At 44.8% G+C, this 26,394-nt stretch overlaps 1 protein-coding gene across 1 annotated transcript in view; it reads right to left on the reverse strand.

The window, feature by feature from the left end:
* zfhx4 (zinc finger homeobox 4) overlaps positions 1-26,394 on the reverse strand; it is a 55,391-nt gene that overhangs the window by 12,292 nt on the left and 16,705 nt on the right. The window contains exons 3-5 of the mRNA XM_069667854.1: positions 25,646-25,880; positions 6,179-6,277; positions 136-275 (exon numbers count right to left, since the gene is read on the reverse strand). Of these exons, the coding sequence (XP_069523955.1) occupies positions 136-275; positions 6,179-6,277; positions 25,646-25,880 (474 nt within the window). The remainder of the gene's footprint in view (positions 1-135; positions 276-6,178; positions 6,278-25,645; positions 25,881-26,394) is intronic.

Raw genomic sequence — 26,394 nt, forward strand, 5'->3', positions numbered from 1 at the left:
GTTAGAGGTCTACGGTTGCCCTCGGTGCGCTTGAAGGAGGCGGATAAGCTAGAATACACCCTGTCTGAGAAGCTAACTACACCCGTAACACGTCAACATTGCTGCTACTGTTATTCTTTTTTATATTTTACAAACCTTCACCTGCTCATTGGCAGAGGTCTTCCCTTCAGCAGACTTTGGCCTTTTGGGTGGACTTTCAATTTGCCGATCCGGCAGGAGGGAATGTTTAACCATAGCATTCGGTCCGGTCACCTCTTTGGATATGGCATTCACTCCTGGAAGAGGGTGGTGGGAGAGATAGACAGAATTAGATTATTTTTGTTAAATGAGCGCTTGAGCAGTGACATATTAAACATAAGAGATGAAACAGTTACAAGGCCCCATGTCACATTGATAGATAGTATCCCATAGATCACTTATACATACTGTATGACATGAGAATTTTAATCTGGAGGATATAAAGAATATAAAATTGACACAGCAGAGTGATTTAATTGAAACGTCTGACACAACGTGGTTAAATTAATATTTTTACACGCTTATTATAGCAAAAAACATAAACAAGTCGAGCAAATCATTATTCACGGTGAAATAGGTGATGATTTCAGAATCAATTTGACACCAAGACAACATAAGCATGGATACATGCATGGAGTATTATTCACATGCGTACACGGTGACGTGTTTCTGCCCCGAGGACATGTGAAATGTAGAAAACTCAGGCAGGCTCATTATCACAGCACGACATACATTAAATGTTATGGTAATATTATACACTTCATTAGTTCATATACATTTCCCCAGCTGCCTCAACAACTTCTCTGTCTGCGCGAGATGCTAAATTTTCGGGGCTCGGTCACGGCTGGTGGTACAGTAGCAGCACTGCTTGTGTGTGTCTATTTGTATGTGTGCATGTAAGCGTGTGCGGCGTTAACAGCAGGGCTCAATGTGGAGAGATCAGCCTCTGGTTGTATTTAGTAAATGCTGCAGCCGCTGATAAATCTTTCATTAGCCTCATCCTGAGATACAGGCCATGCAGGCCCTGCTATACTCTGCCACTGCAATTTACCCACTCGGCACAACACAAAGACACAGCAACAGCAACTCTCCCCTCCTCCTTCCCTCGCTCTCTTCCTCCCTCTCTCCCTAAGCCATCAACCCCCCCCACCCCCCCCTCTCTTGTCTCCCCTCCCTCGTCTGGTCACTCAAGGCAATATGTGAGCCTCACTCTTGCGAATCAACGCTTCACGCTGGATGCACAAATGGAAAAAAAGGGAAATCAAAGCACTGATACATGGAGAGGGGGGGTTGAAAAAAAACATTTTGTATTTCATATTATTCCGTGGCTCGTGTTTGTATTGGGCGCATATCAATTCCTGCGGCCCGTTCATGCATTTTAATTCTGTTGCATTAAGTAGGCGTTCCACTTATTTTATTTGTAATCCCCTATATCTGGAGCCTGAAATATTGGCCTGTCAAGGAAAGTGACAAGAGAGAGAGGGAGGGAGGAAGAAAGGGAGAAAAAGAGAGAGAGAGGGGAGAGAGAAAAAAACACAAGGGCACAATGTGAATTTCCAAGAACATCCGAGAATTGCTCTGCAGCTCAGAGTAGCGAGGTAATCTCGTCTTCCACTGCTTGTGATGGCCCCTGCAGGGCTTTACGCGTGTGTGTCTATGTGCATGTATGTGTGTGTATATTATGTGCTTCGTGACAGGCCCTCTGACACTCCATTGGTCAGATGGGCCCAGCCTGAAAGCACCCATCATATCACCTGACCTTTCCAAAGCCTCCACCCCGCCTCCCGTATTTATTATGAGCATTTCTAATTTCAACTTTCAATTTTTGCCTCCGTCTTCCAGTCAATTTGCAACTAAATTACATCCCTGCGAAAGGAGATGAGGCGATTGTCGGACAAGGGGCTGCAAACACATTTACAATGCGGCGGCGGGAAAGAGCCCACAGATCACCATTGATTACTGTCATATTGAATGTAAATGTATGTTTGTGTAGTACGTGTGCGCGCGCGCGTGTGTGCACGTGCAGCATGGAGATCTGTCCTTCTGGTTTAGATTCATCTTCGACCTAGAGCTTTCATCAACACTTATGACACTCGCGCGAAGGAAAACAGTTGGTTAACCTTGAATGTTGAGAGAGCAGTTCTCTCTATGGCCACTTAGGAGCTTTAAATGGCAAGCCCTGCCAGTGCATAATAAAGTTGTTTTGAAGGATAGAATGGCATTCAAAACTGGAGAGTGTCCTCCAAGGATGTTATCACTTGTACCACAAATAAATATGATGGCAAGCACAATCGGAACACTGTGAATTTATGGGGTAAAATCAAAAAGTCCCTGTAGTTTGCACGAATTTTTACATCCAATGGTGAATGGACAGCTCAAATAATTAGCAGGACTGAGAACAAGAAGAAAGCTATTTTCCGTACAGCCTTCCCATCATCCCTTCATCCTAAGGTGGGCTCCACCAGCTGCAGCCCAGTGAAGCGGAGGGGCAGAATAAATCTGACCCCCCCTCCCTCCCAGACACCGCCAATGACAAATGTCTGCATGCAGCAGGACCTTGCTTGATTAGATAAATCAAAAGGTGATTTATGACACTCAACCCCCTTTTGCATCGCAGGGGGAGAAAGCGGCACACTCACCACCCATCTTTATTTGCAACTGTCAATGGCGTTTAGGGAGCCGCGTATATATACACTCTTATATACACGCAAGTGGGCTCTCAAATGGAGAGGAATACAGAGCAATGGAGGGAGAGGCGGAGAAAAACAGAGGGAAGAACAAGAAAAAATGACAGAGAGGGACGCAGGAGCTCTAAATACCTCAGGATATTTCGGTCTCAAATTGTTCCCCAAAAGGCAGCAGGACCGACGTACAATCATAGCTAATGCTTTTCCCGCAGATCTATTTTAGAGTCTGTCCTTTTGTGTCGGAAAAGGGTGAGACATTTTGTGCAAACCGAAGCAAGCAAATGAGATTTTCACACAAACAAGCATATCATTGAATCCTTAAATCTCTCCGACTATGACTTTATATGAAATCACCTACATCTTGGAGCGGGCTTCCAAAACAATCAAACCGTACCTAGTGCAATCTCTTTCTCTTTTTTTCTTTCTTTTACAAGCTGCAGAACAATTAGATTCCATTCCTGACATTTCATTTCATGCGAGCAAAAAAGAAAAAAAACCCACAAACATAGAGCAGAGAGGGGGAAAGGCTGTCAATTAAGAGGGAGCAGGCTGGGTGGCGGCAGCTTGGATTTAGTATTCAATTTAGCTGTCCTGAGCCCTGGCAGACTGGCTAAGGTTACGGAGCAGTAAATCTAGGCGGGAGAGCTGGCCAAAACGGGCCAGGGAGGGCCAGCCAGCATGATTTACTGGCCTACTGCTCCGAGGTTACGCATTAGGCTGACCCCCGGTCACCTGATAACATTACAGCAACACACTCTGAACCCCAAACTCCCACTGAAGCACTCAGCAGGCCCAGATCTAGCCGGAGGGATGCACAGAGAGAAAGAGAGATGGAGAGAGGCAGAGGCACAGTCAGATGGAGATGGAGAGGAAGAGAAAAAAGGGCTGTTAAACAACAGCTGTCTTGTAGTTTGTGTTTTTTAATGACTAGCCCTCCTTTCTCCTCCAGCTCGTGTTCTAATGAGAGATAAATATGAGCATGGCCTTGTCACATTTGACAAATCGTCTGAGACGTTCAACAAGCTGTCATTACGCAGAAAACACACATACATGCACAAAGGATTTGCTGCAGGCTTGTAATTAAACATGCTAATGTCTTTAATATATTTTAATCTCATCTTTGAGAGACTGAAGACGAGCACGGCTCCCGAATTTGCAAGATGAATGCAAAAAAAAAAAAAAGACAGAAGCTAATATGGAATATTTAACATCTGATCTTGTTTGCATGCCATTATATTGTGTCCCACCCCCTTTCAAAATTGTACACAAAATTCATACATAGCATTAGAATGTAGGAACAATGAGTAATTTGGTTGCTAATTTGAAGCAGGTAGGGATCTGTAATTTCCTTGGGCTGCCTGACAGGCTCATTTCCATGCCGGGGCCTTTGTTTGGTTGGTTATTTATAAGAAGTGGGCCCCTGAGCCATGGTGGCCACATGCACCATCTACACACACAGCACAAAGCTATCTGGAAGTAATCCACATCAGGGACATTTGCATGGAAAATGTAACATGGATTATAATTAATCTAAAGTGACACGGGATTATAAAAGACAATGTAAATGAAGCAAGGGGAAAAAGCACTTTCTGTCTCTCCTTGCCCCTCCCCCCCCCCCCCCTCTCTATCTCTCTCCCTCTCTATCTATCTGCCCCTCTTTGTTTAAAGGATCTTGGTCTTGGAGATGAAGTGCGCAAACACACTGCTCACTTGGTCACACTGTAATCCCCTTCCCTGGAGATCACCATACGGACACACACACACACAAACACACACATGCACAGATCTAAACATTTGAAGCTTGCCAGAGATTTGGGGCTGAGGATGGAGATGCTAAATCTTACTACTTTAAGCTGGAAAAAGAGAAAAACAAGGCCCTGTCTCTGATGATAACCCTAGCATAACAACACTCTGACTACACCAGACTCCCTTCTGCGTTTTCTGGCGTTTGACTTTCCTCAAACCTCCTTTAATCCAAATGCAAAATAAAGCACCAAAAACCCACTAGCATTATTATATCTAGCTTCCTTGCCAAAAAAACAGCTGACCCCAGGGCGATTCATAGAACAAATTATGCACAAAAAAGGCATACATTTGTGCTTTATTAAACAGAGTTCTGACATCTGATAAACTACACTTGGGGCCATGCACATATAGTATGTAAGCACGCCTCAAAGAAGGAGGGACCTGGCCACTTCTTTGCATGTGTGCAGCGGTGTTAAATGACGCCGGCGGTAATATGCGGCGGTAAATGCATGGATGGTGGTTCCCCGCCAGTCTGTCAGACGGGCCTGTCAGAGAGATAGAGCTGAAAGATAGATGACTAGCCAAACTAATAGGCCCCAGCCTCACTCAGCTCTCCTTCTGCCTCATTGAGCCTCACATTATGGAGCTAGGTATGGCATGCTAGGAAGAGGAGGTGGGGAGATGGATAGAGGTTGGGAGTTGGAAGGTGGATGGAGTTGGAGGGGAGCGAGGGAGGGGTGAGAGAGAAAAGAGGAGGGGGAGACATTAGTAGAGGGAGAAAGAATGAGAGAGAGAAACCCATGCAATGACAGAGAGAAAAAAAGGAGGAGAGAGACCCCATGCAATATTCATCCCAAGCCATGGATTTCCATCTCATACATAAAAGGACCATATGAATTCTTATTTGGGTAAATCAAATCTAACAAAGCCGGGGCTATCCCGACCACAGCCTCGCAGCAGAGGCATTATGTGCTCCCTACCTCACCCAAAATAACAAACACACCAAGCCGGCTTGTACAGCCGACTGTCGCCCCTCCCTGCTTACAACACTGTCATTCTTATAAACATTTCTTTCTATGCTGTGCTCTTTTTCTATCCGAGGTAATGCCGGGTGATAGGGTCACAGATTGGACAACAATTAAGGGATGGATTGAGCCGGAGAAAAAATAGGAGGAGGAAAAATGAAGGGAGGGTTGAAGGAAGGGGGGGAAAAAAAACTAATTTAAGGGTTGCAGGGATGCAGTGCAATATTAGAAAAACATATACACAGGCCCCCCCGTCTAATCCTGCGCTTATGAAAAATTAATATGTCATCGGAGAGGGCACAAGAACGAGAAAAGATTAATGCAAGGCGCTTATAAATTACAAGCACGCAAACTGATTTGATTAAAAAATAATCTGGGGCCTGGACATTGCCTGGTAATATCCACAACACTCAACTTATCCCTCTCCCTTTCTCTCTGTTTTTTCTCCCTCCTTCTTTTTCACTCTCTCTCTCTCTCTCCCCCCTCTGTCTCTCTCTCTCTCTCTCTTTTTCTCTTTCTGTCAGATGGAAACGATTAAAGCAGGTCACATGGAGGCTAGTCAGCAGCGTTCACATGCTACACACACATGTTAGAACCTTATCTGAGGGAGAGAGCGGGATGAGCTATAACTTAAAAAAGACTGGAAGCTTAAGGTTCAAATGTGTGTGTAGAGCGTGTGTGTGTGTGTGTGCGCGGACTTACGGTCAGTTCTCCGGCTGTCAGTCAAGTCTCGGTCAGTAAGGTTCAGCCCCGGCCTGGAGGAGGAGCGAGGAGGTCTCTCACCATCCTCAGCGGTCTCTTCTGAAAATGCAGAGAAGAAGACTACGTTACCCATGATGCTCGCTTAAAGCACCTCCTGCATTTTATCAGATATCAGATACTGCTTTAACATATAAGAGTCATTTAAAAAATATTTCTAGTTGAGTTAATCCTCATAAAACCCTTGTCTACACCTAAGGTTAGGTTTACTGTAATGTGTGTAATATCTCCCCCGCAGATAATGCTTCTTGTGACTTTACACACACAGTAGCCTTACCATACGACTTATAATACATTATACATATAGGCATTAAAGCAGGCAACAAAATAGGCCTTACAGAAGAAATATTTAACTTTAAAAATTGCATTCATATTTACTTGCCTATATATTATCACATATATGATTATATTTCCTTTTAAATTAATGTAAGCCTGCATATTTCTCCTGTAGTTCAACATATTTTAATAATCATTTCAGGTTAAGCAAATGTTTATATTACAGTACAGGCAAAAATATACATTTGACTTTCCTAATGTAAAAAAATAATTGAATGAAAACCCATTCTACTTATTAAAACCACTGCAAAGACTAAGGCACATATTTACATTATTATAGAGCATACAACACACACTGTTCTCTTTTGGAAAGTAGTAGTAAAAAAGACAAAACTGCATGTATAAATGTTCCCCAACTTTATCAAATATAGATATTTTGTCTATGTATGTCTTTAAGAATTATGCACACACGCACACGCATACACACTCACCAACACACACATGCAGCTCTGTAATATTAGCAGATTAGCCTGCCCATCTCTGAGAGTTCAGCCCCTTGTTTGATAATTCTGTGTATCTGCAGTGTTCTGCCAGTGGATTAAAGTGTGTGTATGTGTGTGTGTGTAAGTGCGCTTTGTGTGCGTGTGTGTGTGTGTGTGTATATGTGTCGCCAGCACAAGCTAACACTAATCCTAGCCAAGCCCCAGCGCTCCCTTTCATCCAGCCATCATTTGTCTCCGGCTGGGCTGATGTCACTTTGTAATGAATTTTGAGCAGTCTGAGAGAGGCCAGATAACCAGGCATGCGCACGCACGCACACACACGCACACACAAAAACATATATATATATATACCCATAGAGCCCCCCTCCTCCGTCTCAGGGTAGCTCACAGAAATGCAAAAATCAAACAGAAACACTTGCACACAGGCATCAAATCATACACACACAGTATCACATTCACACACAGACACACACACACACACACACACACACACACACACACAGAGCAAACCGTTAAAAATTTCATGTCTTCTAAACGGGGGGAGGGTGGGGGTCTCTTTTTACCACAAACCCCTCACTCTGCCAGAGAATGAAACTGGTGTATGCGCCTGGTCTGTGCGTTTGTGTGCGTGTGTGTAAAAGAGCTGCGCTCATCAATCCTGCACTGCCTTAATAACCATATTTTACAACACACACGCACACACACACACACACACACACACTTAGCCAGAGTCATATTCATAGAAATCAGGCAAAGGGTGCATTGAGGTCAGCTCGCATTTGCATACAATCACTTTGGCCATTGTATGACGAGCACAAGGGGTCCGCAAACCCCCCTCGGAAACATGATATGATTAACCCTTTCACATACAGCGGGGTGCACCCACACGCACAACTAAAGACACACAAAGAGACAGACAGACAGACACATAGACTAAGCGCTGGCGCCGTTGCTTTAAGCGCCAACACATTAAGTGGACATTATATACAGCATGAAATTTTCATGGCAGATGCTGGCATCTGATTGAAGAGGAAAACTCCGGTTGTGTGTGTGTGTGCGTGTTCATGAACATTGTTGTATTTTTTCAAATGCTTGTGAGTGCTGTACACAATTTGCACAAGTGTATACACAGTCTTTTTCAAGGTGTATGCGTGCATGTGTGTGTGTGAAGGAGAGAGAGACTGGGACTGCACTCTGCTCCTGATGTTTTATTAATACGTTGGTGACAACGGGGATGAAATATCTCCTGTCAGCCAGGAGAGCCCGGGCTGCAGAAATTGCAATTTTCACTGCTGCTGCTGCAGCGTCCATCTTTGTATTTTAATTCCCCCCACCTTCATATAGATGGAAACAGGAAGGTAGCCTGAGTGTGTGTGTGTGCACGCGCGGGTGTAAATGTTGTGTGTGCAGTGGGTTTGAAAGTCCTTCCTCACTGATTTATCTTTTCTCTGTACTTGACTTTTGTTCGATGCCAAGGAAAAGCAAATGGCACAAATCGAACAGCGTGTTTCACAGAAGAGTGAGAAAGGAAGGGGAGGGAGAAGGGTCAAAATAGAAACACAGAGAGAGAAAATAAACTCTGATGCTGCAAGGTCAGGAAAATGTCTCGAAAGAAAATATGAAACAAATCCCAAAAAGCAGCGTTTTTCATCTCCTTTGTCACTATCTGTTTTTAATCCCTCACTGCAACCCACTGTATATGAACGTATATCAATATAAATAGATTTGCTTCCATTGAAATCAATGTGTTTTATAAAACAGGTTAATTTTACATGCTTATGATTACAAAATATTATATTAAGTTGTAAAAACATTTCATTAAATAAAGTTATTACTTTCATGCACGCAACATGAGAGTGATGATCAGCGTGAGCTCTCACACTGTAAATAAACACAATTTTATGAGTGAATTTGTTTGATATCTGCAAGATGTCTGCAAGAGATGGCTGCTTATTTTATGAAAGCCTATTAAAACTAATCTCGCTGTTTTTGTTGAAGAAGGATACTGGTTGGATCGGAGTGCTTATAGATGCAGCCAGTGCTTGATCATGACATTACTAAACCCCCATGTTAACTCTAGGGGGCAGTCTACCTGTAGCTAGATAGGACACAAGAGAAACGACAGACAATGAACAGAGAGGGAGGAAAGAGAGGGAGGAACGAGGGTGAAGAGTGGGTGAAGAAGGAGAAGAGAGAGAAAAGGAGGGGGTGATCATCTGGGCCTCATCAGTGTTTTTTTTTCTCACTCCTTTCCCCTTCTCGATCTGCGGTGTGTGTGTGTGTGTGTGTGTGTGCGTGCGTGCATACAGGGAATGTGCTTCCACACGGAGGACATTCCCAGACGAGCCCTCTCTCGATACATCAGCGCAGCGTCTGCCCTCTGACTGACCCTGACAGTTACACACCGCATGAGTGTGTGCATGAGCGTGCGCGCGACAATGTCGTGCGTGCGCATGCTGGAGAGTGTTTGTGTGGATGTGCACCATTGATCAAGTGAGTGAGACAGTGACTGCATGTGTTTGCATGTGAGTTGTCATGTGCAAGAGAGTGTGTGTGTGTGTGAGAGAGAGAGAAAAAGACGGAGAGTTCTGCGGCAGGGACTCTTAACCATCAACTTAATCGCTACCAGAGGACGCAAAACTTTCGCAGTCACCTTCCACTGCCTCTGTGTGTGTGCGCATACACAGAGGGAGTGGGTCAGGCTAAGCAGGGTGTGTGATTTTGGCAGCCTGGTGGGACTCTCTTTGATGTGGGTCGGTCGGAACATTAAAGCCGGCCGGTGAGCTCGAGCTAACCACAGACCCTGGGTCCGATTACCCTGCAACCAACACCGGCCTATATTTAACCGTTAGAGAGGAAGAATAATTAAGTGAGTCCTGATCAGGGATACACTCAAATGAGTCTGGTTTTTACATTTAACTATTAATTGGAAGCCAGCGTAACCAATTAGGGTCAGAGGATGAATAAGGCTCTTGTTTTCCCCCAAAAAATACATCCTGAAATCCGTATTCTTTTACATAAAGTTACAGGAAAGTAAAATGAATCATATCGGTAAAAAAAAAAACATCTCACGCTTCTTTAAACCATCACGACTTTAAAAATATAAAAAACAAGCCTCAGACAAGAAGAAAGAAACGTAGAAAGAGATGTTTGCAGAGAGAAAAAAGACATATGGAAGATGGAGGCAACGGAGGATGTGTTCAAATGTGTGTGTGTGTGTGTGTGCCCTCTAGCTGTATAATGACCTGCTCTGAGACCACTCGCTCCCCTTCCCAGTCTCCCCCTAAGGGCCCATAACCGCCATGCCGGGTCATTATGTGCCCGTTGGAGGACTCAGTCGCACAGCACACAACCGTAGAGCAATGCCATCTCCGAGAAACTGGACGCGAAGGCTCCAAAATGGCTGAATTCATTAGCCGGGGCCGAGCCGCCTCTAATTTGCTTCCTTAGGGCTCGGATGGTGCTCATTAAAGGGGGTAAGGGAGTAAAAAAAAAAGTGCTTTTTACATTATTGTTTATCTTAAATCACAGGCAGAATGAAAGTGGAGCATCAGGAGAAACGGTAATTGCTACCAAAGAACATATATTGAGAAATAAATGGGGAATGCTGGACGGAGAAACTAACACTATATAGCTGTTAGCTTCTATATGCTAATATATCATCAGCGCTGTATGAGTGTAAAAAGTAATAAAAAGACAAGATAGAGTGTGTATCCGGTGGTGCTGTGGTAGTAATGCAGCCTTAATGTTTTGCGTAACACCCATGACTGCCGTGTCTCCCCCACTTAGCCGTGATGTTGACGCTGATTTCTTCTTACAACTCTGGTCATGTCCCCTGTGAGACCACGTGTGCATGTGTGTGTGTGTGTGTGTGTGCGAGCAATAGGGGCCCTGTGATGTCACATTCCTGCGCCGCGCGTGGCTCTAGTTTGGCCTCTAGGTTTTAAAGGGGAAAGCTTTGAAACATTACACCATCCCACACAGTCGCCGCCATGCGCACACGCACACACGCACACACAGTCAAGGGCCAGCGGTAATACTGCCAGGGTAATAACCTCACAGACTTACTGATCTCCCCCCCCCCTCCTGTTCTCTCACCCCTCAAATCTTTATTTACCCTACTCTCCCTCCCTCCCCCCCGCGCGTTCTCCCCGTACCTTTCCCCCCGAATTTCAGCGCGTTTAACAAGCATTTAGATCTTAACCAGATGTTGTTAATGTAGCATGTCTAAAATACTAAACATCAACCCAGCGGAGAGGGGCTGCAGCTCCTGCGCAGGGCCTGGGAATAACTGACACACACACCTGCACTCGCTCACACACACCTACACACGAATCACTCGGCACATAACACACATCCACTCCCGCTCAATGTATTTCATGCACAGAGGCCCACATGCTAACATGTAAACAGACACACACTAGCACAAGCAAACACACGTGTTTCCATCCACACGCTCCCCCAGTGCGCCCACGCACACCCACCGTATTGCTTAAAACGCAAGTTATTACAGCACCAAAAAAAATATCTATTGTTTCAGGTTGACTCTGAAAGCCAGACAATGGGATTGTCACATTTAATACGCTCCTGGTGTGAATGTCAATAAGTTGAACTGACAGAATAAGCTGAAAAAATGACTTTTGTGTGAAAAAACGCTTGTATCAGCAGCTCCAAATTTGCTTTGTTGTTGTCAATTACGACTTCCTGAGACGCTTCATTGTATTTTCTTTCGCTCAAATTGCCCGCTCCGCTGTCTTGCAGGCGACTAACAAAACACCTATTACTCCTTTGGAGAAAAAAAAAGAAGAAAAAAAAAAAGGGAGAAAATCATATGAATAAACATAGCCAAGATTAAAGGCTTGCATGTCTTGCTTGCTGCGCAGACAGAAAGTGTTGTTTCGTGTTAAGAGGGGTTTCATTTCCAGCGCTGTGAGCACTGGGGGGGATGCTGTTAATGATTCTTTAATAGCAAATACAAAAGGTTTTCACAGGACAAAAATATGGCTTCAAAAGGTTCAGCGGTGGAAAAAAAAAACTGCCTCAACACCTGGCCTTATACAAAAGGCTAGCACACCTACTGTACACCTCCACACGTGTGTGCGCACACACACACACACACACACACACCTGCATCTTACACAACAGCCATATTGCATTTCGGCTGTTTGAATCACCTTAGGCTGAGTAGGTGAATTGAGGAGGCGGCACGGCAAGCTTACAGAGGGATTTAGGAATAATTTGAAAAGAAGATTCCTCTCCTCTGTTTCATCTCTTTTCTCTATTTCTTGTTTTTCCGGGTCTTTTTTATGATTCCTCGCTCCAATATTTATCCAGCCACTGATTATAAACATCTGGCCGGTGGGGCAGTCTGCACAGCGGCTGCCACAAACACACACACACACTCTTCGGAGAGTCACACACATAGAGGAAATATCACACACGCTCGCCAACGTGACCCTGTCAGGTCCAGACCGGGAGACGGAGGGAGGGAGAGACAGAACGAGAGAGAGACCAGACAGAGACAGAGACAGAGAGAGAGAACTAGTAGCTGAGGGTTAATGGCCTTCCCATCTCTGTGATAAGAATTCATTCTGTTCTATTACCAGCACTTATCTACAGACGCTGCTGTCTTTCCCCCCTCTCTCTCTCTCTCTCCCTCAAAAACACACACACACACACACACACGTATAGACGGACACGCACAGCGAGGGTCCGAGATCGATAGATGAACCTAATGAAGAAAGCAGCTGTTTCTCGGCATACCTGCTCAACTCTATCAGCCCAACAAGATCTCCCTGCCGCATTCATCCGTCTATCTATCCATCCATTTATCTATCCACCTATCTATCCATCTGTCCATCTATTTTTATATCTTTTCACACAGCTATCCCGTCCCTTCCTCAGTGCCTCCATTTATCCCTCTATCTGTCCATCCATCTTTACATGGTAAACAAAGATACCAGCAGGATAGATATAGTTTCCAATTGAGCAGGCCGCTCCTTGTCATGTATTCAAGGTTTATTTATTTTCCGGGAACTAATACGACTCGGGGGAATCTAATAAAATGGCTGCCATGGTTTAGGAGAATGGCTGTTTTTGTGTGTGTGTGTCTATGCTTAAAAATAGGCCTGTGACGGGCAGTGGCCAAATGGATAATGCTTAAACAGATCTTTATCCTATTGGGCTACTGTCCCGTTTTTAGCTGCATAAAAACCATCTGCTTTCAGAGCCACCAAAAACAAGACTGTAATCCTGGGATGGGAATCAAAGGGAAGATTTCAGGAGATAGACGGCACCGATGGAAACACAGTTAGAGGATGATGAAAAGTTTTATCAGCTGATTTGTTTCTTTAAATTTATTTTGGATGTTTTAAACAAACAAAGAAATGTCAGCGTTCCTTTTCAAAGCTTTTCTATGACTACATTTCTTATTAAAAGGAGGGTACAGCTGTCTGGGGTGCCATTAGCGCATAACGGTTTCATATACCGACAATAGTCCAGGGCGAAACAAAAACGTGCGCATCATCAGGCCCTTATTATGTGTTAGGGCGTTGAGGATGGCAGCAACGCTTCCACATAAGAAGAATAGAGTCACGGAAGAGAAAGAAAAACATATCTTCAAAGCCCAAATGTTCATTAGGTTGCTCAGAATCATCTCCAACATGACCACATGGATCCCGTAATCTGTGTGATACACACACACGGAGACCCGAGGGCGACTGCCCCGGAGATGGTATTCGCAGACGGTTACAAATAAGGAGTGTTGGCTTTCCTCTGACTTTCTCAAAAACATGCAAAAAATGTCCATTTCATTACTGGCTAAACAATGTCATATGGGCCCCCACTGGCCCTAATAGAAGCAGACAAAGACAGAGCAGCACACATATGCTTCGAATAAATCAGATTACCGAGCGAGAGTGGGGGGAGAGAAAGAGTGAGAGAAAGAGGGAAAGAAAGAGAGACACCGCCAGACACTTAGAGGATTGACAATATTCCCTTTTCTTGCTACCTCCAACCCCCCTCCCTTTTTCTCCTTTCCTCCACTTTCTTAACTCCCCCAACCCTCCCCTCTCCCCTCCGAGCGGGATCTGTTTTAGATTTGAGCCAGTGCTAGAGCCATATCTCTCCCTTATCTCTGCTAGCCGTCAGAAAACAGAAAGCTCCATGTTTCCATGCATTAGACTCCCGGCCCCTGACACGCCACTTGAAAATCTCACAGCCCCTCCAAAAATGGTTGAGCGGGGAAATAAAACAGCAAAAAGATATCATTTAATCAAATGAAACGCAGGTTACCGGGGTTGCATTGATATTATTATGAGGTTTTTTTTAGGAAAGCGCTCCGATACAGTGTCATATCAAAGAAAATGTCAGCCGTGTAAATTATGGAAATGCATTTTGGCTTTGTGACAACAAATGTCAACCAAAATCCCCTAAAATGAGATCACTCTTCGAGAGCCACAAAGCGTCATTAACTGTATTTGAAAAGCCATCAGAATCTGAGGGGCTGTGACATTTCTCTCCCCCCCTCCTCTCTCTGACCACCTCTGAAAATCGACCTCCATGAAGATATCCCGCCGTGTTTTTGGCTCCAATTATGGCAAGGCTCTTCTCCGACGACTGTAAAGAGAAGTATTGATTCTCCGTAAAGTTGGAACACACACAAAAAAAAAAAGAAGGAAGCGTAGACAGGACGGGGAATATGTTAACAATTTGAGGAAAAAAGGAAGAATCAATATTCAAATGACTCCTTATATTGATTTATAATTAAGTCTTAATTGCGGCCAGGCTCGGACGTTCAAACCGCCATGTGACGTTAGCCGGGGAAGGAGATAGGGGAACGTTATTGATACGCTTTAACAGTGGTGGTCGCCCAGACATTGATTCAGACGTTTTGCGGTGCCTTTGGCATGCTCTGAGGGCCTAAATGCACGGAAACACACACGCACACACCTGCACGCACAAACGCATACACACTTAGTGAACTAACACAGCATCATTAACCTTCATCTGGGAAAAGTCAGGTCTGCCTTATCTGCAAACTTAACTCTGTGTGTGTGCGTTGTAATTATGTGCGGAACTGATTGACTTCAGATGCATGTATTTGTCATCAGAGTGTGTACGGGGTGCCTCCATGCCGTGTGTGCATTTCATGTTCAAATCTGTGTGTGTACTCGTCCCCACGGGCCTAATCAGGTATCAGATACCTTTTGTTTTGGGAGCTCATTGATGGATGAAATCTTTATCTGTGCTATTGATCAGAAGGGCGCGGGTCCTAAACTGTCTGTCTAGCTGCCTGCCTGCTCCGGCTCTAACAAGATTGCCAGGGCCGAGTATATCAGTTAACATTTAATCAATGGCAGCTTAAGACACTGGGGCTAAGGGAAAGAAGCCCACCGCTTCAGCCCCCTGCCCCAAACCATTACCCGGGATTGAAGGGGAACTATACTTATGTGTGTGTGTGGGTTCCAGATGATTACAAAGGATTGGGCCTGCTTGATCACATGTCTTCGGGGGACAGAGGTGTGTGTTTGTGTGTGTATGCGTCAGTGTTTACAGGCATGTGAACGCCGGCTTGTCGATACATGTTAATACGCCAAAAAACGCCAGAGGGGTCGGTTTGTGCTGCGTTTTCTGCCGCTCTGAAGAAAATAGGAAAACTGAATAAAGTGACTGATGTGTTAGAAAAATTGCTATTAAAATCAAGTGAAGGCTTCAAATTGAACACGCCTGTGTGAAAACACGCACACACACACGCTGCAGAGGAAAGATATGACATATCAGGCAATGCGTGATTTTATTTTTCTGCCTCGCTTGCAAAAAGCCCCCTGATGGTGAAATGCAAAAAAAAAGGGAGTCAGCAAAAAAGAAATATGATCTCTTAGACTTTTTTTCTCCCGCTTTTTATTTCACCATCAGCTCATCTTTCTGTAAATGAAACCCCATCAGATCTAAGAGGCAGATTCTTCATCTCCCATCTCGCACTTTTTCTTTCATTTTTCGTATTCACGCTATCGCCGGACCTCATCATCATCACATCTCATTTTGAGAGAATTAAAGATGTACTTACAGTATTTGCCTATGCTCTGCGAGCGTGTGTGTATGCGTGCGTTTGTCAGGGGGTTGCTCTGACGGGGGAAGCCCCTCTCACGTCCGTGCCTTTCGTCCAAAGCCTGGGAGATTCCCACCACCAAAAATCAATGTGTGTGAGAGCATATGTGCGCCTGTGTGTGTGTCAAGGTTTTGTAAGACAAATCTCTCCAGCGTGCGCCGCTTTAGTGCTATTGAACCAGGCTTCGATCACTCGGCCACTGTGAATAATGCAAGGGAGGCTACTGCTCACTTACAGCACAGGATGCTCGCATGTGTGTGTGTGTGTGTGCGCGCGCTTCTGTGACAGGATGGTCCTTTTTCCTTCTTGCAAATGCAACAGGGCAGTTCTTCGACGTTCCTCCACTTGGCCCTCTTAATCTCGTGTCAGATACAGGAACTCCCACATTGATACTGTCTCTTTGAGTGTGTGCGTGCGCGCACGCATGTGTGTGTGTGGACGCTGGAGGCTTCTACAGTAGACGGGAAGAGCTTAACTCAAGCAGACAGCTCAGGCCTGCACTTTGACACACCCTGACTCATTACATACAGCCGGCACACAGCGGAATATTGTCATTAAAAAAGACAATTAGATACGAAGTCAAGGGAGCATCGCTTACACACACATGGACACACACGCCTGCGCGCACACGGCGCGGGAAATATAGGTGAACACTCTCGTCTTCATATCCCCAGGTATATGAAGCGGAGATATTAATAATCAGGATGTTACAGAGTAATTAAAATGATTCCGAATGATGAGTGTGTGTGTGTTTTGAGCGTACAGTGTGTGTGTGTTTTGTTAATTAAGCTGAATGATTTGATATGACACAAACCGTAATGCTTTAATGGTGTCCTATACTTGATGCAGCTGGAGGGGACGACTGTTGATGGGGCTATAGGGAGTGACAGGACAACACACACACACACACACACACGCAAACACAGATCCAGCTGCTCGCTGGCCCTGCCTAAGAGGAGCATCTCTTTTTGCGACATAATTATCTGTGTCATCACTTATTAGGCAATTAAACAAACATCAGTTTCTATTTCCTCTCCCTCCGTCTCTCCTTTCTTCCTCTCCTGCTTCCTCATCCTTCCTCTCTCCTCTACTCTTTTTTATTTAATCTTCTCCTTCCTCCTCTCCTCTCCTCCTCCTCTCCCTCTGCTCCTCTTCCTCCCCTCCTGTGTGACTCCAGACAAGGTTTCAATTTCAGCATGCTGATTGTCTCATTGCCGACTCTATGCATGTCTAACACTTACTAGCACTCTGGGGACCGGCAATACACACCATAGAATGCCTATTACACTCCCACACGTTCCTGCCGAGTGTGTGTTCGTGTTTGTGTGAGTGTGTGTGTGAGTGTGTGTTTGTGTGGCAAGGGGTGATGAGGGTGTAAAATGCCTATTACGCTGAGAGTCTGGTCTCTCTTACACTGGAGAGAATTCTCTGGCGCCTAAAGAGCAGAAAATTGCAACGCTCCTCTTCCTCACTCCCCATTAACCTGCTTTCGAAACAAAGGCCTGACCAAGGTGTGTGTTTTTGTGCGTGTGTGTGTGTGTATATGTGTGTGTGCTTGCCCATTAAACCCGTGTGCCATCGTGGGTAAAGCAACCAAGCAGAAACACCAGAGCATCATCTGCGTATACGTTGGTTTTTATTTGTTTCCCATTATATTTAACCGTCTTTTGGAGGCTTCTGTTTAAGGGATGCACTATATCGGATATTTGCTGATTGCCGATTTCGATATCGATATATTAGGCACATGTTTTTTTCCACCTCAAGTCTCCCCTGTAGTGGAATTGATATCACGCCTACTCTTATTGTAGTGGCCAAAAACTGCCATACCGCAGACATCTTGCACCCTTCGTCACGGAAGAGGCGCTATACAAAAGGTCACGTGTCTGATCACTCATGTTTCTGAGTGCACCTGAATGCAGCATCCCCCCAAAACATGGCAGTGAGGGAGACATGCCCAGACTTGTTTCCTGCACCTACTACGGAGACATCAGTGATCGCTGACAGACTCTTTTTATCGTGTGTTTTGCACTGATGTTTATGTTACACTCTATTAGCGTCGGCTTTGGCCGCAAGTGTATTTTCAGCGTGTTTGATGTTGTTAAGTCTGGTAAAATGACGAGAACGTGAGCTAACTGTTAGCTAGTTAAGAGTTGTGAAAGTTCTTTACCTTCTTTTCATTGACTTGAGTTTCTGTGACTCTTTTGTCTTTAGTTCTATATTGTTGATAACTTTGAGCAGGCAGTGTGCGCACACACTCGTTGCCGAGTCAATGTAGCATTACGTCAAGCTTTTTTAGGGAATCATCGAGCATTTAGGCAGAATGAAACGTTTTATTGGCGGAAAATATCGGCAGAAAAATGATACCGATAACTTGCCGATAATATCGTGCATCCCTTTCATTTTGCTTACATAACATCTTTTCTTCATTGTATTTTTGCTCCCTATTCAATCACCCATATCTTTAAAAACATGTATTTTCATGCCCCCACAAATGAACTTGTCACTCATTTCCTTCCTGTCTTTCCTCCCATCATTCATCAAAGATAGCAAAGGCAGATGGCATCTTACGAAGCGCGTCAGGATGACTAAAGCAGCGGGCATATTTGTCTAATTTGCACAAAGACATCCACATCAAAGCGCAAATCAAGACCCAGGCTCATTCAATGGATTTTTATCAGTCTATCCATTTCTTGTTCTTTTTCCTCTCTCTCCCGCATCCTTTTTTTCCCCTCCCCTCTCTCTGTCACATTCCTCTTTCGCTCTCTATTTTTCAGAGCGTTATTAGAACATGATAAAAGCGAAAGGGATGTCATGACACGGGACCCCCCTGTTAGCATTAGGAGGTGGGAGAGAAACGAACGAGAGAACGAGAGGGGAGGAAAAAAAAAAAAAGAAGAAGGGGAGAGAAAAGATGAAAGAGATTTGTCTGGAAATTATTGCTCACAAGGCATTGATTCTCGGCTTTAATCTCACACAGTGTGCTCAAATTTCCTATTAGGGAGATGAAGAAAAGGAGAGAGAGGGAGATGGGTCTTATTCACGTAGGTGTGGAGGTGAAACTTGGCATGCCTCTCGGTGTTTCTTTGGGCAGACAAAACATAGCTTTTCCCTTATTCTTCCACGTCCAGATTCTATCTTTTCTTGCTTTGAGGCCATTAGTGTGGTGTAGGTAAACACTGGAGAGGAACAGCTATTACTACTGAACCGCTGGAGGGTCACATAGACACCCGCGTACGCGACAAGCCACTGACAGCTGCTATAGCAGGAAAGCTTCCCCCGGTTAGCGACGATTAGCCTTGGCTATAGATAATCAATAGCTGCTATCAATTCCATACCTCCAACTGATGGATGAGGGAAAGGAAACGGAGGAGAGTGAGGAAGAAGGGAGCGATATACGGGAAGAATTTGTTGCTGCTACGAGGAATGGCAGGAACTCTACCTGACAATGCGACGTCCTGAACGTTTGGTCTTTGTGAGTGTGCGTGCATACAGGCCGCCTTTAAACGTCCATCTGTGAATTGAATCATCGCGCTCTGAGATTAGTGGCTGCTTGGACCGAGCGAGCGCATTGCCTGGTTACGGTGGCTCCGGCTCCACACAGCCCTCCTCCCATCAGCGGATTGTTTGTCTTAATGCTGTGTGACATGGCCCATTGTTTTGTCCATCTGTGGTTAAGAGTCAATGGACAGAGGGTGTATGAGGGGGATCGAGGAGAGAGAGAGAGAAAAGAATGGAGGTGAGGAGGGAGAAAATAAAGAAGAGCTGGAGTGAAAAGGAAGGAGAAAGGGAGGGGGGTGAAGGCGGAGAAAAAGAAGAGCTGAAAGGTGAAAAAAGATGGAATAACTGTGATTTCAATATGGTCGACTCGTCGGACTTCCTTTTCTAGGACCTTCCAGAGGCGTCTGCTTCCATATGGAGCGGGGCCCTAAGCTCTGTGATATCACCCGGCCCTGAGACGCCAGTCCCCCCTTCAAAGGGTTAAGTCATATTTAGTATGCGTCCTCATAGCCCCACGGCTTTGTATTGTAAATAAGACTAATGTGGCATTGGTCAGGTATGCTAATTCAGATAATCAGCGCAATTTCTGCAAATTATAACTGTCAGTGCGGTGGGCACAGAACCTTGGCGGAAAACATGAGGGAACAATTTAGCCCGGGTAATACCCCTCCACCAAAGAGCTGCTCAACTCAAAGAAAAACAATCGGCCTGAGCCCATACCGCCCCGACACACCATTTCAAAAATAGTTTATGGTGAACGAGGCTCCTTTTTTTTTTTTGCAGGCACAAGTCAGCATGCTGCCCTTTTTTTCCCCTATGTGCACACACAGACCGCAAAGTAATTATAATTCGCTTGGATGGAATTATTCAAAAAATGACCACATCTTTTACTCCCTCAGCCATAGAGAATATGGTTTTGGGAAATTTGGGGGTAAATTGCTACTTGCCGAAAATATAATAATATACATATATGAACGTGTCTTATTTTGATTTGACAAATGATTTAAAAGGCAGCGTATTGTCTCCAGCTAATTGCACGGCAATAAAAAAGCTACATACTTCACTCAAATCCTCTCGGGTAAAATCACATCACTCTCATCAGAACCGTTCTCCCCAGGAACGGCATTAAAGTCGTGTCGGGCACATAAAATAACATTCCAAGTTTTTATTATGCGAGGAATGGATCCCGCCTGTCTGAGATTTGTCTGAGACTTTACCTTTTATGTAAGTAAGTTCCTGTTGCACGGTAAACGGGGAAGGAAAGGTCAAGTATAATTCATTAACAGGAGCTAATCAGCTGTTTGTAAGGAAATCAATATGCGGTTTAATCGGCTGCTTTAACCTATTAAACATGTAATGCAAACAAACATCTAATGGATGAGTTCATCAGAAGGATGCAGCAGACTTACAGCTGCTCTCACCTTCTGCATCCTGACTTTAAAAAAGAAAATGGCCACCGCTGCGCTGACTCCAGCGGTTAGCTAGATCTGGGTGTGTGTTGCATCCTTTCTCTCACTCCTCCGACCATCCGTGACTGTTTATGTAATGGCCACAAATTACTGAGACAAACCCTGGAAATAGACTTCTGTCTGAGGAGAGACCTTATTTAAAAAAAAAAAAAGAGGAGAACCGCTGGAATGGCAAAAACCAGCCCCACCACCCAGTCGGGGGGGAAAAAAAGAGGAGAAGATGGAGGAGTGAAAGTGAAGGAGGAGGGAAAACCTAATACTGTTAAAGATGCCTCGGTGTCATCACATCGAAATGCTCTTCGGGGGACAGTAAAGCCCTTTTCCCACGACGTAAATTGAATGATCGTTTTTTGGTGCTTTGACTCATGCAGCTCTTGGTTTGGGTAAATTTGGAAACAAGGAATGTTGGCGCGACATGGCACAATTGCTCTCTGTCTGCTCCACGCACACACTTCGACATCCACATCAGCACACAGGCACACAGAGCGATAATAAGTGTCCATTAGGCTCGCTTTTTTAGCCTACAGCAGCTATGTAAATGGTTAGCACAGCTACGCTAATTTAACTAGCAACCGAAAATGTCCCAGAGCCTTATCACTCAGAGAAAACAAAAGGCTCTGGATAGACACACTCGCATGGAAACGATAAAAGTGTTGTTGGTCTCTAAGTCCGAAGAGGTCTTTTGTTTAAAAGAAGGAGTCAGACAAAGAGGGTCCTCTCCCTCCCTCTTTAATGCATGTTGGGTGGTGGCGGCGAGCTAGGGGGGGTTATAGAGGGATGGAGATGTGTGGGTGGAGGGGTGGTGGAGGGATGGATGACAGGCTGGGCTCTCAGAAATAATTACCTCCATAAGATCCCATCTCCCTTTCCTTTCTGTGAGGGACAGAGGGATGGAGGGAGGGGGGATGACAGAAAGTAAAGTATGCAGAAAAGGCCCTAGTGTTTCTGCTTGGTCTGGCTTATGAGGAGCTTTACACATGATGGAGCACAAGGCTAATGGGCGAGGGTGCATACATAGAAAAACACACTCACGCACTTCTACACAAACCTCCTCGCTGTGTTCTGGCTAAACAAACGGTCAGATGGTCGAGACACGGGCGGCGACAGAGGAGAAGTCAAAGGGGAGAAAAATCACTGTAACAACTAAACTTCAGAGACTGTTAATGTCTCGCGAAATCCAGCTAAACAAATTGGTCGAATTATAAAATCTATGATGAAATACCCATGACTTGCAATCTGTCATATTTTGCTTTTTCTTCTTAGACGTCGCTAAACAGCCTCCATTCAGCACGTAACTTCGTTACAGAGCGGAGAAGAGCACAAGAAAAATCCAATTTCTCTAACAACTTTTGGACGACCCTCAAAGCAACATGGCCCCCGAGTCCTCCATGTTGAGAGGCAATTCATTTATGTTCGCTCTTCTGATGCAAACTGGCATTTTTTTATAAACTGAATTTGCTTTAACACTTCTAATTGTACACAGAGGGATGATTTATCCCACAAATGTGGGCACAGAGGGCCTTTTGTCTTTAAAGGACACAGGGAAAAAAGCTGTGGGTACAAAGTTTTGGGAGTACAGTCAGTCTTCGTTAAAGTAATAACCGAAGATTTTCATGTAAATAAATGTCTGTAAAGTCTCTATCGCCCAATGAGGTAACACAATGGTCCACGCTGACCCGGGTTTTTCAGACCAGGGAAGGAAAAAATCCAGGTGTTAGTGGGTTTTTGACCAGTGGGAAAGCGGCTTTAGTGGCGCTTTTTCCATTACCCAGCAGTGGTTGGTCTGCCAGAGAGGGTAGGCGGAGCTGAGCGGCTGCTTTTCCGGTCTCTGCAAGTGTTGCGAGTAAACAGTAATCTACTATGGCTGAACAAACAAAGAAAAGATCGATGACTACAGATACAACTTCAAAATCAAGAGTTACAACCGGAGCCAACTGTGGACGTCACACATGCAACAGGGTTTGGATATGCCGCCAAAGAGAGAAACTGAGATCTTCAAGATCACAACTTTAAATATCTCTCTCAACAGTTCTGTTTAACCAGAGTAAAGGATGGGACGACTGGGCCCAGGTTTGGGAATAAGAGCCCCAAAAGTAAAACAAAGAGTGAAAAGTTCTCAAACACACTCATTGACATGCACACAATGCAGTCCAGCAGAAGTGTTCTTTGTTCCAAACACCTATACCCTTACGGTGCGTCTCTGCAGCCCTGTATCCTTAATTAGGCCATAAAATCAGCATCAAAATTGTTTAATGAAAGCCATTCACATGTACATAAAGTCCAGAGCATTAGAACTCTTATTCCCAAATGGGCCTATAATTATCTGGCTCGGTGCCAGGTCCCAGGCTTTAAGAGAAAGATACCGGTCAGCACTTAAATTAATCTTTTTCATACCAGTCTCTAATGAACAGAAAGTGCTCGAGTCAGGAGTTGGAGCCCCAGAAAACTAGCGGCACGCATACACACGCACGTACACACAAATAAGCGGGTCCTTAAACTGAACACTGGCAGGAAATGTTGCCTACTACGGAGCCTTTTCCATCAGTGAGAACATTCACATCATCTATCACTACGGGAGCATAAAGCTGCTAAAATATACCTTTTCTTCCATATAACATGAGCTCCTCTAGCGTGTAATATCCACATGTGATGTTGTGCAAGAGCCAAGCTTCAAAAACATACAATAAAAACATTTTTTAAACGTCCTATTTGACTGCAGGACAAGAACAAGAGCTCTCATTTATCACGCTAACATTCAGTGTTTAGATCTGCTTGGAACACTCCTTTGAAAACACCTGAAAAACATGCGTGCTCTACAAGGAATTACCTTTGAAAAATTTACCATGTAGCTTGTGAAAGAATACTGTTGTTCACTAAAATTATATAGACTGGGGAAAAGGAGGGCATCCAAAAAAAGTGGCTTAGCATTTCGGTCGCTGCCAGCGTCCGCTTAAGCTTAGCGCTAGCTTCCTCATGGAAATTCAGCATGTGGCATCAAAGCCGAGGCATAAAAACGACGGCCCGAGCAACAAATACGGTGTGTTTTAAGAGTGGAACATTTGAAATAGGTGCAGCGGGCGAATATTGCTTTTGACAGGTTTAAAAGATGGTTGCGCTCGCTGGTTTGAGATGTAAAAAGAAGAAGGAGAAGAAAGAAAAAAAAAGGGGGGGCTTGTGTTCTGGTTGAAAAAACGGACAGGAGCAGGGGAGAGTGGGAGAAGGAGTAAGCAGGACAAAAAAGGAGAGAGAGAGATACAAAAAGAGAGCAGGAGAAAGAGAAAGAGGAGGGGGGTGTGTGTGTGTTAAAATGTACGGTAATGATTTATGTAAGCATGCTTTTCTGCTGCACCCCAAATCTCACCGAAACTTTGATCCATGTGTAATTAAAACCAAACGTACACCGGCAACAGTCTCCATTTCAGGATTGGGAGCTCTTCTCCTGTTCATGTGTGTGTGAATGTGTGTGTGTTGGGATTCACATATGTTTCTAAGCGCTGGGCCCCCATCTGTTTTGGGAGTACATGTACAGTATAAACAGGACACTTTGGGGAGTGCATGTTGAAATACACACACACACGCACACACAGATGGATGTATGGGCTAATGCTATGCTGGAATGCTATTCAAAACGTGTCGCCCCCTCCACCCCCACACCCCATCCCACCCGCTCCTTCAGGTCAAGCAAAGCAAAAACAAGTTAAGCGCTCATTTTCTCCCGGCAGCATTAACATAGGGATGACTAAATAATGGACCCTGACTCTTGGTCTTCTGGTTTAAATTACAGCGCAGCCCCCTCCCCTCTTACACCCTGCAACCCCTCACCAACCATCCAACCCCCACTCAAAGAAAAACGATTAATCTTTTTTTTTTTTTGTCTCTCTGAATGTTTTACAGTTCTGTTACACTTATTAGCTGCTGGCAGGACGGAGAGTCTTAAATGAAAGCCAAATTGCTTTGGTCATGAGAAAGGAAATGAAAGCTCACTCCAGGGAGAGACTGTGTAGCCGTAGCATACGTGTGCACGCGCGTGTGTGTAAGTGTGTGTATGTGTGCACAGGCCTTTTCACTACGAGATACTCCCAAGGTGAAATTTCATAAACTGACTGCCTGCCTGCCTGGGATGTCCCTGTGCACGGGACATTGTGTGTGTTTGTCTGTGTGTGTGTGTGTGTGTAGCAGATATAAGCACGGCAGCCTAATAGGAACAGTATGCTCATTTTGGAGAGATTAGGAGGAATGGACGGGTCTGTATCGAGAGACGTGATCTGGATATGAAGGCCGAAGAAGGAGGGACGGTGGGAGGAGGAGAGGTTTTGACAGAATAAGGAGGGAGTGGTGCAAAAATAGAGAAAAAGACAGGGGGAGGAGCGTAAGGAGTAAAGAAAGATAGATGTGGCTTCAAAGGCGGAAGAGTGACCAGCACAACTGACGCGAAGTTGACAAACTAAACAGGAAGCAAACTGAAAATAAAAGCAAAAACTGTAAGGGTGTGTGTAAAAAAAGACCGAAATCAGATCATAGCAGCTTTAGCGAACAGACAAATCAAGTTACAGACCTTGGCTGGAGGGGCACTCCTTGACGTGGAACAACTCGTGGAAGCTCAGTCCGTCCTCGTCCCCTCCCAGGCCTTGCTGGTGCAGCTGGAGTTTCCTCAGCCCTTCGTTCTGCTGGTGGCGAGCTGAGCGGGCGTGCTGCACCAGGTTGAGGCGGGCCTTGGTGGAGTAGTCACACAGGGTGCAGTAGTAGAGGCACGACTCCGGGCTGTACGCGCCGTCCTGCTTCTGCAAGTGCTGTGACAGAAAAGAGAGTGTCGAGGTTAAACAGTGTTTTTTAGCGCATCCTGTGGTCAACTCAAGAAGTTAATGTTCTTAGAGCTATCTTTTTTTCCTCTGAGAGAAAAAAAGTGACATTTTTTAATGCTTAATTGTGCTCTTAAGCTTTTCTGCTTTATTTTAAAACCAGCAGGTTACATCTGCGCCATGTGGACCATTATCTTCTGCAGCTAGTTCGAAGAAAATTGTGAGAAAAGTGAGAAAACTATTCACACAGTAGCAGATGGAGTTAATTACACAAGTGTTTATACACATACCAAATTAACTGGATACGTTTAAGGTGACATAAAGATGACAAAACGCACAATAGTCACATGAGGGGCTGAGTTCAGAACACTATTTTTGTCTTTAACATGCACATTGTCCGGCTCGCCTCATTGTTAGCAGCTGCAGGGGTTTCTCATTCAACGTGTGCTGTCAGTTGCAAGCCCTTAATTTCCAGTTGCCTCTTTAATGGCATTGCAGCCATGCA

This window comes from Semicossyphus pulcher, unplaced genomic scaffold (genome assembly GCF_022749685.1).
Source record: "Semicossyphus pulcher isolate SPU_LCO1_2020_fin unplaced genomic scaffold, fSemPul1.0.p SCAF_18, whole genome shotgun sequence".
Lineage (NCBI taxonomy): Eukaryota > Metazoa > Chordata > Actinopteri > Labriformes > Labridae > Semicossyphus > Semicossyphus pulcher.